This window comes from Giraffa tippelskirchi, chromosome 3 (assembly GCF_054371585.1).
Source record: "Giraffa tippelskirchi isolate mGirTip1 chromosome 3, T2T-mGirTip1v1.2.pri, whole genome shotgun sequence".
Lineage (NCBI taxonomy): Eukaryota > Metazoa > Chordata > Mammalia > Artiodactyla > Giraffidae > Giraffa > Giraffa tippelskirchi.
Window position 1 is genome coordinate 17,135,637 of NC_137277.1, and position 16,125 is coordinate 17,151,761.

General features: G+C 46.1%; 1 protein-coding gene across 2 annotated transcripts; it reads right to left on the reverse strand.

Annotated features, from left to right (window-relative positions):
- Positions 1–686: 686 nt before the first annotated feature.
- On the reverse strand, positions 687–6,357 carry LOC145541533 (testis-expressed protein 19.2-like). Of its 2 annotated transcripts, none has more exons than XM_081578196.1 (2): positions 6,163–6,357; positions 687–4,656 (listed from the first exon to the last, which is right to left on the reverse strand). In XM_081578196.1, exon 2 carries the CDS (start codon positions 4,381–4,383, stop codon positions 3,355–3,357), a length of 1,029 nt encoding a protein of 342 aa, XP_081434322.1. In that variant the 5' UTR covers positions 4,384–4,656; positions 6,163–6,357; the 3' UTR covers positions 687–3,354. The 2 variants fall into 2 exon arrangements, with proteins under 2 accessions (XP_081434322.1, XP_081434323.1); XM_081578197.1 differs by having other exon boundaries at positions 6,275–6,349.
- Positions 6,358–16,125: the final 9,768 nt, after the last annotated feature.

Below are 16,125 nucleotides of genomic sequence, written 5' to 3' on the forward strand. Positions count from 1 at the left end.
CCCTCAGAGGCGGGAGGAGCCCCAGGCCTGGTTGTGGTCAGCAACATGGACACACATCTTGATCGTGTCCATCAAGCTCCTACCCTGGACAGAATAGCAGGAGACCTGGCCAGTCCTGTCCTCCTGCTTCCCTCAGAAATACCAGAAGCTCTGGGGGTCATAGGTCCCCAGCCCCACCTCACGTGATGGGCAGCTGCTCTCAGGGTGGTTTGGAAAAACCATGGCATACATTGTACAGTCCTCTCTGCAGCCCTTCCGAGGGCTGGGAATGCTGCCAGCACTGCAGTAGATGTTTCTGGAAGGGGTCTGCACTACAGACGGTGGGATGCCACATGCCCTGTGCCATCTCCCCTCTGTTTGGACCCCAGCCTCTCTGCCCTGTGCTCTTTCCAGTGCTCTCAGCCTAGTTCCTCACAGAGAAGCACACCAGGTCTGCCCTTCTGGGGCCAGCGCACCATCGACTGATAAAATACAGAATCCAGTTAAACTGGAATTGCTGATCAATGACAAATTACTTTTAATGCTATTTGGGACACCTGACAGGAATATCCCTCCACAGGTGCCCGGGCTGTGAATGCAGTAAGCATAATTATTTGTGCTGCTGCTCTGGATTTGGGAGAAAATCACCATTTAATTGTATGCAGTGGGAAGGCCAGAGTTTCCACTAAAGGCCAGAGCTGGCTGTAGCTGTTTAATGGAAAGAGTGGATTAATACACGTTGGAGCAGCATGGCGGGGCTTGGGGGGATTGTTGGCACTGTTCTTCACAGGTCTTCCAAAAAGAGAACAGACAATTATCCTTACTCTGGGCCAATGTTCTACACATTTTACCTTTCATTTTTTTTAATTCCAGTGAAATTCACATAATGTAGTTAACTATTCAGTGGCTTGTAGTACATTCACAATATTGTGCAACTATCACCTCCATCTAGTTCCAGAATATTTTCATCATCTCAGAAGGAGACCCTATACCCACTAAGCAATTATTTCCTCCTCCCCCTTTCCCTCAGTCTCTGGCAACCATTAGTCTGCTATTGTTTCCATGGATTTGCCTATTCCGAATATTTCACATAAACGAAATTGTACCATGCAAACTCTTTTGTGATAACTCCATTCACTTATCACAGTTTTCAAGATTTATCCATGTTGCGGCATCAGAACTTCACTCCTTTTTGTTTTTGGTTTAGTCACTTCAGTCCTACCCTACTCTTTTGCAACCCCATGGACTGTAGCCCGCCAGGTTCTTCTGTCCATGGATTTCCCAGGCAAGAATACTGGAGTGGGTAGCCATTTCCTTCTCTAGGGGATCTTCCCAACCCAGGGATCGAATCTGTGTCTCCTGCATTGGCAGGTGAATTCTTTACCACTGAGCCAACAGGGAAGCCTCATTCTTTTTATGGCTGAATAATAATACTGCATTGTATGGCTAGATCACAGTTTGTTTATCCATTTGTCAGTTATGAACTTTTGGATTGTTTCCATCTTTGGCTATTGTGAATAATGCTGCTGTAAGCATGAAGGTATATGTTTTTAAATTATTTGGGTATATACCTAGGAGTAGAATTGCTGGGTCATATGGAAATTATATGTTTAATTTTTTTTTAGGATACACCTGATCTTATTTCATCTTCACTATTACCTTGTGAATTGATGTTTTTCCCATTTTCAGATTAGAAGAGCTGAGGAGCTAGCTGTAGCCTCTTGGCAAAGAGCTGGGACTCTTGCTTGGGTGCTATTTCAGGGCTGCTTCCTCCTGACCTCAGCATCACCGCAGTACTGCAAAGCAGCTGGGTCATTAAAAAAAAAAAATAGCCTGCCTCAAACAAGGGTTCGCTGGAGCCATGAATAAATGGACTGTTTAACCTGGAGGGACAGAGAAAGGAGGGGATGAAGGGAAGACCATGCTCTTTATTTGGAAGAAGAGCCAGATGTATGTTCAAATACAGACTCCAAGTTGATAAATGCCTACAGAGTTATGAGATCGTGTTGAAATGAAGTGTTTTGAGTGGCTGCTGTATCAATGCCTTCCCTCCATCTAATTAGCATCAGATGTCTTTAAGACCTGCCTGGAGATTCACATCTGAAAGATATAAGAGAAAAAGACTGTTCCCAAATGTCAATGAAAGGACGTTACTGCTATGTTAATAACTAACATAGCAGCAACTCCCAAACTCCCACCCCTAGAGTGGACCCTTAGACTGGCATCTTTCGCTGAAAGGGACACAGCTCATCTTTGAATCACTGGAGGCTCTGTCAACCAGAGACTCCCAGCGGAGGACTGTGGAACCCTCTAGATTGGTTGTTTATAAGGAAGAGAAGTTGCCAATTAAGAGCTTCTTCCTGGCCCATAGCACTCTGGTGAAAAGACCTCCAAAGCTTCCTTCTCCTGTAAGTCTGTGCAAAGCATGGAGAGGCTGATGCACATGGTCCCCCATTTCCCTCCCCCATGTCATGAACATTATTAGCAATTTTTGTACATGGTTCTACCTCTAGTTTTTTTTTTAAATATCAGGGGCACAAATTTAGATTGACTAAAATCTGCATTTGATAACACAGTCTCATTGTTCAAAGTATGGCCCTTTGTTATTTTAACCATGTGTGTATGTATTTGTTGTTTATAAATAATGTGATAAACACCTGTAAGCACTATGAGCCAAAAAACTGACCAGAATCCTCATTTGGCCTGTGCTGCTCCCCTCTGTCCCCTGCTCCCAGGGGACTTAAATCTGTAAAGGTGACTTGACCGGGACACTTAGACAATAAGGACTAGCTGAGGATGAGTCAAGACAGGGCTTTGATGTACAACTCTTAATACTTTATTAAATTTAAAAAAACAAGAACTAAACTGTCAAACTGCATTAAAAGGCCACCATTTAAAACTGGGCCTTCTCTCACTACAGACCGGAATGTCCAGTGATGTTGACAGGGTCCTGTGGAGCCCCAGAGACCATCTGGTGACCCTGTCACCCAAGCCTGAGAGTATGTATCCCACCCATGACATTTCTTTACAAGTCGAGGGCACGGCTCTGCACCCTGCTCTTCAAGCCACATTCTACAGCAGTTGTTCACACCAGCACATCCCTGTCGGCTTCATGCTCCTAACTCCATGATAGCTGGCTTCTCTCCTCAATACTGATATTTGTGTTGCTTCCTTGTTATGTTGTGGTAGGTCCCATTTCTTAACCTCTGGCCACTCACCATTCTTCCTCCTCAGGCCCAAGTCCCCATCCATTGCTAATGGCTACCCTGGCTGCTGTGGAGTGGTCACTCCTTCTATCCTCTGTTCTGGGGAAGCCAGGACAATGGTGATCTCATGGGCCTCAGTCCCTCAGTTCTGGGACCCTGGGTTGAGCGGCTAGAAACGTGGCAGCTCTCCCAGGGCCGAGGCTCCCACAGCAGCGAGGTTCTCCTCAGGCTCTCTGGGCCCACTGGTGCCAGCATCCTCTCCTTGGGTGTAGGACTGTGGCCTAGAGGCTGGGTCCCCCTCCTCAGACTTCCTCTTGGCCCAGGGTGAATAAGAAAGGATGGTGAATCCCCTCTTAAGCAGGGCTGAATCCGCAGGGACCAGCTCTTCAGTTTGCCCTGGAGGGGAGGGTTCCAGAATGCTTAGCTTCCATTGGTGCAGTTCCTGCTTCTGGGGTGCATCTTGGAGTCTCACCACCCACATCTCATCAGGCTCCAGCAGCAGTTTCCAACACTGGCCTGGGGTCATACGGACCCTTCTTGGCTTCATCTTCTGGAGGTAGACAGCATCATAGCAGCCCACTAAGGAGAGGATCTGCAGGTCCAGTAAATAGGCTTCAGCCTCAACAGGGTCCATGTCCTGCGTGGTGCCCAGCTCCAATACCATGGGCTCTCCTGGAGGCAGGTCCACTTTGAAAAACCCCTCCCATGGAACAGAGGGGCTTGGCCAGTGCGAACAGGTAGGGATTCCCCCAAATCTCCAGGGAAGGCCCTGGGTCCAGTCAGCATCTTCAGCATCCAGGCCCAGGGGTGCCGCATCCTCAGGCTGCAGCTCAGTGGGCACAAAGTGATCATCTAGGTCCATGTCCTCTGACTCCACCGGGCCTGACGCCAGGGTGTCTAACCCCCAGCCCACAGACTCGCCCTGTGCAGGCTGCCATAGGCCCTGTGCCCAGTTTGGCCCCATTGCTGGGGATGACCCTTGCTCAGACCCTGTCTCTGAGTTATCCATAAGCTCAGGGTCCCAATCTCCATCTTCCCAGTCTTCTGACTCTAGCTGCTGCTTAAAGTCCAGAAAGGCAGCCTTGTAACAAGCAAAGCAGATCCTTAGCTGGCTGCTATGTTGAAGCTGATACATCCAGGATGCATGGAGATAGGACATGCCCTCTGCCCCATACCGCTTGCTGACTGGAGGGCACATGGCCAAGCTGCCTGCCTCCTGAGAGATAGGCAGCAGAAGCAGGACTAGCTGTGATCTTAGACTGTCTGGTTCACAGAAGGGGGCGCAGTGAAGAGCAAGGGTCAGGGAGGAGGGGCAAGAGAACAGAGAGGAGAAAGATGAGAATCACCAGGAGAAGAATTTGGGGTGGGGGTGGATGAACTGGGTTCCAATCCAACAGGGACCTGTAGCAGTTGGGAGGGAAGAAACTCTGGAATTAACTTCTGCTGATGCCAGGGCTTGGTCCTCTGGGAGCTGCAAAGAAAAGCAGTGAGGTTAGGGCGCCCCCAGCAGGCAGGTGGGAGCAAGTCACACAGGGAGGAGAACCTGACCACATTTGACAAAACCTGAGGGAACCTCTCAGGACCTGACAGAACCAGAAAGAATCACTCAGAATCTGAGGGTCCTGTCGGAATCTGACCAAATCTGACAGAACCCGAGAAAATTGGCCAGAACCTGAAGGAATCCGTCAGAACCTGACCAAATCTGACTGAATCTGACAAAACCTGAGGGAAACTTTCAGGACCTGAGAAAGTCTATTATACCCTAAGGAAACCTATCAGAACCTGATAGGATCAGAGAAAATCTACCAAAACCTTAGGGTCCTGTCAGACTCTCACCAAATCTGACAAAACCTGAGAGAACATGTCAGAACCTCAGATAATCTGTCAGAACCAAAGGAAACCTGTCAGGACCTGACAGAAATAGAATTGGTCAGAACCTGAGAGAATCTGTCCAAATCTGTCAGAAACTGAGGGAAACTGTCAGCACCTGAACAAGTCTGACTGAATGTGACAGAACCTGACCAAGTCTGACAAAACCTGTTGGAACCTGTGAGAATCTGTGAAAACCTGAGGGAACCTGTCAGATCCTGACCAAATCTGACAACACCTGACTGAACCTGACAGAATCTGAGAGAATTGGTCAGAACATGAGGGAATCTATCAGAACCTAAGGAAATCTGTCAGAACTTGACAGAGAGAATCGGTCCAAACCTGAGGGATCCTGTCAGACCTGACCACATCTGACCGAACCTGAGGGAACCTGACAGAACCAGAGAATCAGTCAGAACCTGAGGGTCCTGTCAGATCTTACCAAATCTGATAGAATCTACCAGAGACTGACAAAACCTGAAGGAAAGTGTTGGAACCTGAGAGAATGTCAGAACGTGAGGGAGCTGGTCAGAACCTGCCCCGATCTGATAAAACCTGTTAGAACCTGTGAGAATCTGTGAGAACCTGAGGGAATCTGTCAGAATCTGAACAAATCTGACAAAACCTGACTGAACCTGACAGAATCAGTCAGAACCTGAGGGATCCTGTCAGATCTGACCATATCTGTCCAATCTGACAGAACCTGACTAAATCTGACAGAACCTGATGGTACCTGTCAGAACCTGACAGAACCAGAGAATCGGTCAGAACATGAGGGTCCTGTCAGATCTCACCAAATCCAATAGAACCTGCCAGAGAATGAGAAAACCTGAGGGAAGCTAACAGAACCTGATAGAGCCTGAAAAAACCTGAAGGGACCTATTGGAACCTGAGAGAATATCAGAACCCGAGCGAGCTGGTCAGAACCTGACCAAATCTGACAGAACCTGACAGAACTTGTTAGAACCTCTTGGGATCTGATAGAGCTGTCAGAACCTGAGGGAACCTGACAGAATGTGTCAGAACCTGATGGAAACTGACAGAACCTGAGATATATCAGAAGCTGAACCTTATAAAACCTGTGGGGGCCTGACTGAACCACCCTCACCTGAGCTAGCCTGTCTGGCCTGAGGCCACACTGGACCACAGTGGCACTGCAGGCTCCAAGCCCCACACTGTTAGTCTGTAGGCTTCACTCTTTCACTTCAAGGGGTTCTCACCCAGCTTGGTACCGCCCTCCTGTGGGGAAAGGAAGGAAGGGATCCTGCCTGAGTATATAAAGAGTCATTTCCCATGGTGCTCTGGGCTCCATATTTCCCATGAGCCTCAGCCCACCAGGAAATGAAACTGCTGAGTCATCCTCACTTCCTTCCATCCCAGGAGAGCCTGTGCAGCCCCCAGAGAGGGCAGTCTTGTTCCTCTAACCCTGTCGCCAGGGTGATTGTTCCTGTGATATTTGCTCCTCTGAGGGCTGAGAAGACTGTTCCCATTGTTCTTTTCATTCTGCAGGTTTCTGAAATTGTGTGGGTGATCCTCTCTCTTATGGTTATTGTCCCTTTGTGGGTCCCTTGGGTGACCTGCCTGATCACAGAGCCTGTCTTTCTGTGGTTAAAATGGATTCTTTCTTGTATCTCTTGATGAAAGTTTCTTTATGAATTCCAGAAACTGATCAATTGCCAGTTATTTACAATTTAGGCATATTTCTGTCCCTCTGACTTTTCACTTTTAAAATAAAGGCTCTTTACCTATAAATAATAAATAATTGCTGGAGAGGGTGTGGAGAAAAGGAAGACATCCTACGTTGTTGGTGGGAATGTAAATTGGTACTGCAAGTATGGAGAACAGTATGAAGTTTTCTCAAAAAAACTAAAAATAGAGTTGTCATATGATCCAGCAACCCCACTCCTGGACATGTATCCAGAGAAGACTGTAATTTGAAAAGAAACATGCACCCCAATGTTCATAGCAGCACTATTCACAATAGCTAAGACATGGAAACAACCTAAATGTCCATTGACAGGCAAATGGATAAAGAAGATGTATCCCAGGCGGTAAAGAATCCGCCTGCCAATGCAGGAGGTACAAGAGATACAGTTTCAATCCCTGGGTAGGGAAGATCCTCTGGAGTAGGAAATGGCAACCCTCTCCAGGATCTTTGCCTGGAGAATCCTATGGACGGATGAGCCTTGCGGGCTACAGTCCATGGGGTCTCAAAGAGTCAGACACGACTGAAGCAACTTAGCATATCTATATAATAATCCATATATATATATGCGATGGATTATTATTTGGTCATAAAAAAAAGAATGAGACGTTGCCATTTACAGCAACATAGATGGACCTAAAGGTTATCATACTAAGGGAAGTTAGAAAGAGAAAGACAAATACCATATGATATTATATGTGGACTCTAAAATACAACACAAACAGAAACACTCTCACAGACATAGGAAACAGACTTGTGGTTGCCAAGAGGGATGGGGGGTGTAGGAGAGAAGGATTGGGTGTTTGGGATTAACAGGTGCAAACTATTATATATAGAATGGGTAAACAAGGTCCTACTGTATAGCACAGAAAGGAAAAGTGAAAGCCTCTCAGTCGTGTACGACTGTGCAACCCCATGGACTGTAGCCTGCCAGGCTCTTCTGTCCATGGAATTTCCCAGGCAAGAATACTGGAGTGGGTTGCCATTTCCTTCTCCAGGGGATCTTCCTGATGCAGGGATCAAATAGTGGTCTCCTGCATTGCAGGCGGATTCTTTACCATCTGAACCACCAGGGAAGCCCACTGTACAGCACAGAGAACTATTTCAATATCCAGTGTTAAGCCATAATGGAAAAAAATACGAAATACGTGTGTGTGTGCGCTTAGTCCCTCAGTGTTGGAGAAGACTCTTGAGAGTCCCTTGGACTGCAAGGAGATCCAATCAATCCATCCTAAAAGAGATCAATCCTGGGTGTTCATTGGAAGCTCTGATGTTGAAGCTGAAACTCCAATACTTTGGGCACCTCATGCGAAGGGTTGACTCATTGGAAAAGACCCTAATGCTGGGTAGGATTGGGGGCGGGAGGAGAAGGGGACGACAGAGGATGAGATGGTTGGATGGCATCACCGACTCGATGGACATGGGTTTGGGTAGACTCCGGGAGTTGGTGATGGACAGAGAGGCCTGGCGTGCTGCGATTCATGGGGTCGCAAAGAGTCGGACACGACTGAGCGACTGAACTGAACTGAACTGTGTCTGACTCTTCATGACCCCCATGGACTGTAGCCCATCAGTCCCCTCTGTCCATGGGGATTCTCTAGGCAAGAATACTGGCTGGCATGGGTTGCCATGCCCTCCTCCAGGGGCTCTTCCAACCTGGGGATCAAATCCAGGTCTCCCATATTGTGAGCAAATTCTTTACCATCTGAGTCACCAGGGAAGCCCAAGAATACTGGAGTGGGTAGCCTATCCCTTCTCCAGGGGATCTTCCTGAACCAGGAATCGAACTGAGGTATCCTGCATTGCAGGCAGACTCTACCATCTGAGCCACCAGGGAAGCCTATATATATCTATATCTATATATATTTATAAAACTGAATCACTTTGCTGTACAGCAGAGATTAACACAACATTGTAAATCAACTAATACTTCAATCAAATTTTAAATAAAATAAAGACTCTTTAAATGAACATTTAAAAAATTAGGCACTGTTTTTAGACCAGTTTTGTCTTCATTGCAAAACTGAGGAGAAGTTACAGAGAATTCTTATATTACCCCTGCCCCACACAGCACAGCCTCACTGTTAAACTCTACACCGCATGGTACATTTGTAACCATCAATGAACCTATAGTGATACACTATTACCACTCAGTGTGAACAGTTTGCATTAGGGTTTACTTTCAGTGATGTTCAATCTGTGGATTTAGACAAAAGTTTAATGACATACATATGTGGTAGTTTTACTGTCCCTGTTCTCCTCATTTAACTCTACCTATCCCCACCCCTGGCAACCACTGATATTTTTTTGTCTCCATAGTTTTGCCTTTTCCTGAATGCTGGATAGTTGGAATCATACAATATGTAACCTTTTCAGATTGACTTCCTTCACTTTGTAACATGCAGTTAAGTTTCCTCCATGTCTTTTTATGGCTTGATGACTTACTTCTTTTCAGCACTGAATATTCCATTGGTTGGATGGACCATAGTTTATTTATCTGTTCACTTACTGAAGGACTTCTTGCCTGCTTCCAAGTTTTGGCAATTATGAATGAAGCTGCTATAAACATCATGTGCAAAAAAAAAAAAAAAATCACATGCAAGTTTTCGTGTGACAAAGTTTTGATATCATTAGGCAAATACCAAGGAGTGGGATTTCTGGATCACTTGATAAGGGTATGTTTACTTTTGTAAGAAATCCCCAGTCTTCCAAAGTGGCTGCACTATTTTGCATTCCCACCAGCAGTGATTGAGAGTTCCTGTTGCTCTACCTCCTGGCCAGCATTTGGTGTTGTCTGTATTCTGGATTTTGGCCATTCTGATAGGAATGTAATGGTATCTTATATTGTTTTAATTTGCAATTCCATAATGACATATAATGTGGAGCATCTTTTAGGTGCTATCTGCCATCTGTATACCTTCTTCAGTGAGGTTTCTGTTTAGATTGTTTGCCTAGTTTTAAATCAGGTTGTTTATTTTCTTATTGGTAAGTTTTAAGAGTTCTTGGTGTATTGTGGATAACAGTTCTTTATCAGATGTGTCTTTTGCAAGGGCTTCCCATGTGGCACTATGGTAAAGAACCAGCCTGCCAATGCAGTAGATGTAAGAGATGTGGGTTCGATCCTTGGGTAGGGAAAATCCCCTGGAGGAGGGCATGACAACCTACTTCAGTATTCTTTCCTGGAGAATCCCATGGACAGAGGAGCCTGGCAGGCTACAGTCCATAGGGTCACAAAGAGTTGGACACAACTGAAGCGATTTAGCATGCATGCACGTCCTTTGCAAATATTTTTTCCCAGTCTGTGGTTTGTCTTCTCATTCTCATGACTGTCTTTTGCAGAGCAGAACTTTTTATTTTTAGTTAAATCCAGCTGATGAATTATCTCTTTGATAAATTGAGACTTTGGTGCTACCTCTAAAAAGTCATTGCCATATTCAAAGTCGTTTAGATTTTATCCTATTATCTACTAGGAGTTTCACAATTTGCACTTTATATTTAGGTCTATGATCTACTTTGTGTTAGTTTTTTGTGCAAGATCTGTGCATAGATTCATATTCTTGCATGTGGATGTCCACTATTTCCAGCACCATTTGTTAAACAGACTGTCTTTTCTCTACTGTATTGCCTTTGCCTCTTTGTCAAAGATCAGAGGACTAAATTTATGTAGGTAACAGACACTTTAAAACACAATGTTTAGAGTCTGTTTAGACTCTTGTTTAGAGTCTCGTTTAGAGTCTGATAATCAAATGTTAAACATTTCTTTTGAAATTGTTTTGGCTTTTAAAGTGTATCCCACAATTCCAAGGCCATGATGTTACTTTCCTGCATCTAATTCCTATTCTGAAATAACTTTTGTTAGTTTGCTTCTTGTATTAGTCAGCTAGGGCTGCCATAAGAAAATACCAGACTGAGTAGCTTAAACAGCAAAAACATTTCTCACAGTTCTGGAGACTGTAAATCCTAGATCAGGGTGCAGGATGGTTGGGTTCTGGTGAGAGCCCTCTTCCTGACTATGCAGATTGATACCTTCTTGCTCTGTCATCACATAATAGAGAGAGAGAGATCTAGCTCTCTCTCCTTATAAGGCCACAATCCTATCTTATTAGGGCCCCACTCTTATGACTTTATTTAACCCTAATTCTCTCCTGCTTCCCGGGTGGCTTAGTGGTAAAGAATCCACCTGCCAATGAAGGAGACCTGGGATCAATCCCTGGGTCAGGAAGATGCCCTGGAAAAGGAAATGACAACCCACTCCGGTGTTCCTGCCTGGAAAATCCCATGGATGGAGGAGCCTGGCGAGCTACAGTCCATGGGGTTGCAAAGAGTTAGACACGATTTTGCGATTGAACCACTACTACCAATTATCTGCTAAAGATCTTATTCCAAATGTAGTCACAGTGAGGATTAGGGCTTCAACATATGAATTTTGGAGGGACCAATTCAGTCTACAGTACTTCTCTCTCGTTTGTATACAAAATGCAATTTAAATGGAAGTTGCTTTTATTAACAATGTTAAGAATGTAGATAGACAGCTTTTACAATTTAATTATGTAAATCAATCCTTCTTTCCAAACTTCAACAGATATATTCAAGCACACCAGCAATGTCTCCCCCGAGATGTTTGTGGAGCATCCCAGGATAAAGGAATCTGTAGTCGGCAGCTGGGCCTGGATTGGGCAGTGCCTACAGAAAGGAGAAAAAACCACCTCTAGAATAAGGCAACTTAGAGGTTCTTCAACTCCCAGCGGCTCCCGGATTTTGCTCCAGGTTAAAATTTTCTTGGGAGCTTTGTTGAGTCCCAATGGCCACATCATAGCATGCGGCAGACACACCTGAGGTGTGTTACACCTTCAGTTACAGTCAGTTACACCCTCCCTGTGATTGGTGGTGGAGCTTGTAATTTGCTTCCAACCGAAAGCAGTGGTAAAGGTGGTGGGTGTCTCTGCCTTGATGAGGTTACATTATGTGGCAAAATGTCCCTCCTGCCATGATGAGGTTATATTATGGGACAAAGTATCCCTCCTGCAATGATATTACTCTAAGATTAAGTCAGACTCTTACCCAGCTCTTGCTCTCTCCTGGAGGCCTTGTAGAGGGAGAAGAGCTGTGCTATCTGTGAACTGTGGGTTGCCTCTGGGACCAGCTGACAGCCAGGAAAGCCGAAGCCATCAGCCCTAAAACCACAAGGAAGTGAATTCTGCCAGCAGAGAACACAGCATGGCCAACACCTTGGTTGAGACTTTGAGCAGGGCGCCAGCCAGAGCATGTCCCAATTCCTAACCCATGGAAACTTAGAAAATAAATGTGTGCTATTTGGTAAACCACTAAGTTTGGTAATTTGCTACAAAGCAAAAGAAAATTTACATTCACCCCTCACCAGTGACATCAGAATTCTTACATGGGACACAGGCATTGATGTCTTTTCAACCTCTGCAGTTACTTCCAAAATGCTGTCCAGTTAATGAACCAGCACTGGTTCATTAGACCACTGGGTGATGTTAGAACTTTTCCCAAATATTGATCCCTCCTCTCTTACTAGTAAACCAGGTCTGAGTTCAATCGATACCCAAGCCAATCTCCACAGGACCCTCAGTAGCCATGGCCCATAGATGACCAATGGCTCCCTAGTGACTCAGATAACCCACTGTGACCTGCCACAAGCTGAGTAATTGGACCTCTCTTGAGTTCCTGACTCTCGTGGTCTTCATGCAGCCAGAGTCATGGTCCGGAAGCCAGCAGGGCCCAGAACCTGGCACCCAGACCCTACCCACGGCTCAAAGACCACCCCCATCAACTCCAGACACAGGAGTTCTCATAATGGAGAAGGGCGAGAGAGAAGATGAGGGTCAACAGGGCTGACAGGCTAGAAAGGCACCAGGATGACTGCCCTGGTCCAGCTCAGGCCCCCATGGCCTGGGGAGCTGAGTGCAAAAACTGGCTGAGACCCTCAGAAGGAAGAAGACCGAAACCCCACCATGTGCGGCCGGATCACCCACACCTTTGTGCTGCAGCAGAAGTTACTGGTTTCACCCATTCAGCCTTCCACAGTTCCCGAGGCTCAGAGCATTCCAGAGATGTTTGTGGGGTGGACACATTCCTGCTCCTTCTCTGGCTTGGTGACCCCCATCCTCAGGATAGCCAGTTGTCACACTGTTCCTGACCCGCTGTATTCCTGGGCATGGCCCCTATCTCCCCAGACCAGTTCAGAGCCAGTCTGGGCCAGTGCCTTTCCAAGACACAGCCTCTGCCAGTGTGTCCGGGAATCTGATCTCAAGACGGCCAGTCATACCCAGAGAAACCACCCAACCCACAAAGCTGTCAAATTCCTGCGGGCTTGGATCTGTGGGCAAGTGACCCAGCTGGAATCAAGCCCTGACAAGAAAGAAAAGTGTGTTTAGACGATCAAATGACTCACCAAATAGAACCTTCTTGAAAAGTATTGTAATAATCAAGGTGAGGAAGGGATCACTGTTTATTCCAGTGAAGTCCAGTACTTGAATCTTAAACATTTACAACGTTGCTCTTGTATTATAAAGCAGAGTCCAGCCCTCACCTCCAGTCTCCATATTTGCAACAAATGTTAGTTGCTCAGTTGTGTCCGACTCTTTGAGACCCCATGAACTGTAGCCTGTCAGATTCCTATGGCCATGGAATTCTCCAGGCAGGAATACTGGAGTGGGTTGCCATTTGCTTCTCTGGGGAATCTTCCCGACCCAGAGATGGAACCTGGGCCTCCTGCATTGCAGGCAGATTCTTTACCATCTGAGCCACCAGGGATGCCCAACCAGGGATCATTTGCCCCAAGCATTTCACTAGCTTTTTATTGGCTTTCCCCTCTCATTCCTCCTCCCAGGCAGTAAAGAGGATGAACGGTTTAATACTTTCTTGCATGAGTACACTACAGAGAGCTCTTCAGGGGGATGCTGCCTATTGATGAAAAGGAAGATCTCTGCTTCCACAGAGAGCAGGCACCCAGCAAGGCCCAGAGGATGTGAAACACCATCATTGCTGTGGAGAATATATGTGCTCTGTAAAGTTTGCCTGACAGTTGATTTTCTTTCTTTCTTTTTTTAACTGATTTTACTGATAAAATTAGAGTTGTATTTCTAAAAGGAACAGGAAGCCACAAAGACAAGGACACATAACAATTCTCTGACCAACTTACGCCAGTAAGACTCCAAGTCAGCCATAAAAATGAATAAGGTTCATGAGCTTACTGAAAAATAATGTACGGAGCCACTGGTTTCTGTCTCTGTACCCCTTGGGGTATAATGGGGGTCACACACTAGTGGGGGGCCTCCAGCACCATGCTCCAATTTCCCTTAGAGGCACATGCTTCTATAGGGACATTTAATTTTGAATGCCGTGATAAATCTGAAGAAATAGCAAGAGTCTCGGATTTTCATTTTCATATTGTACGCACCTAGACATAAGAGTCATTTTCACTCGTTTCCCTCTTACCATTAGAAGTTAATGTAATTAAAGAATTCAGCTGCGTCTGTTCCCCTTCTGTCCTGACTGGTCTTTGTTGGCCAGTTTCACATGCAGTCATGGCCCCATCATCCTTTCTGCCTCTAGCTGCTTCCAATTAGAGGTTTGACCTCAAAGGACACCTTCCCCTCAAGCAGGCCTTGTGCCTTTTCCAGTCTCCGGGCAGCACAAGTTTCAGGGACTTCCTGGGGGATAATATAATGCAGATTGTACCTCCTTATGCATTTCACCTCTCCACGTGCTACACACTGCTGGGACATGCCTCATACGTGGTCACACTTAACATCGACCTGGACTTTTACCATCTGAAATTAAGGTGTTTGTCTGCTGAGGAGATAATTGTTAGCCCCTCCCCACTAAAGGGCTTCACGGATGGCACTGGTGGTAAAGAACACGCCTGCCAATGCAGGGACATGAGAGATATGGGTTCGATCCCTGGGTCGGCAAGATCCCCTGGAGGAGGAAATGGCAACCCACTCCAGTATTCTTGCCTGGAGAATCCTATGGACAGAGAAACTTGGAGGGCTGCAGTCCATGGAGTCGCAAAGAGTTGGACATGAATGAAGTAACAGCACACACGCATACCTCATTAAAATGGAGGCTGCAGAGCAAGAAATAGCCCTTTTGTTTGTTTTCATTTAAAAAACTTTTTAAAAATTGGACTATAGTTCCTTTATAATGTTGTGTTAGTTTCTACTGTACAATGGAGTGAATCAGTTATATGCATACATACTTCCCATCCCTTCTGGACTCCCCTCCCCCCTCCCCATCCCTCCCATCTATCTAGGTTATCACAGAGCACTGAGCTGAGCTTCTATGCTTTATAACAGGTTCCCCTAGCTGTCTATTTTATACATGGTAGTGTGTAGATGTCAACCTTAATCTCCCAGTTTGTCCCATCCTTCCCTCCCCTCCCTGTGTCCACATGTCCACTCCCTATGTGTGTGTCTCTTTTCCTGCCTTGGAAATAAGTTCATCAGTAGCAAATCCAAACTACAATGAGGTATCACCTCACACTGGTCAGAATGGCTATCATCAAAAAATCTACAAATAATAAATGCTGGAGAGGGTGTGGAGAAAAGGGAACACTCTTGCACTGTTGGTGGAAATGTAAACTGATAAGTCACTGTGGAGAACCGTATGGCGGTTCCTCTAAAAACTAAACGTGGAACTACCCATATGACCTGTCCTTTTTTTTAACCCTTGAGTTCCCCAGCCCAGGACAGGCCCTCAGCATGTACTGTCCCATGGGTGGGCAAGTGGGCTATCAGTCCCAGCCGGAGGGGTCCCAGTGGGCTCTAGAATACAGTCGCACTATGTCACTGCAGCTGGACCTTCATGTGTGGCGAGACATGCCCAGCCCTCCATACAAACCTTCCAGACTCAGATATGGGTCTGAAAAAAAGTGCAAGTGTTGGTCTTTTAGTCGTGTCCAACTCTTTGTGACCCCATGGACTGTAGCCCACCAGGTTCTGTCCATGAAATTTTCCAGGCAAGAATTCTGGAGTGGGTAGCTGTTCCCTTCTCCAGGGGATCTTCCTGGCCCGGGGATCAAACCTGAGTCTCCTGCACTGCAGGGAGATTCTTTGCCATCTGAGCCATCAGGGTTTACCAGAATGAGGTAAATGATGTTTTTGTATGATGCTAATAGGCCATGTCTTATAGCAGGAACTTGGGCTGCAGAGTTTCCAGGAAAGGGGCACCTCAGACACAGTGGAGCCACCACGGGAGTTGACGTTACGATCCCAGGATCCCAACTAGGAAGAGGATGTGTGCAGGAGGGGAATGAGCGTTGGAGACTTGAGGCTCAACTTGAGTCTCTGGCCAGGCAGAGGAAGGGAATCCGTTTAATTCTTCATTTTCTTTTCTACTACT

Bases quoted from the DNA above. Each gene is read 5' to 3' on its own strand.
- LOC145541533 (XM_081578196.1), bottom strand. From the start codon at position 4,383: ATGTGCCCTCCAGTCAGCAAGCGGTATGGGGCAGAGGGCATGTCCTAT.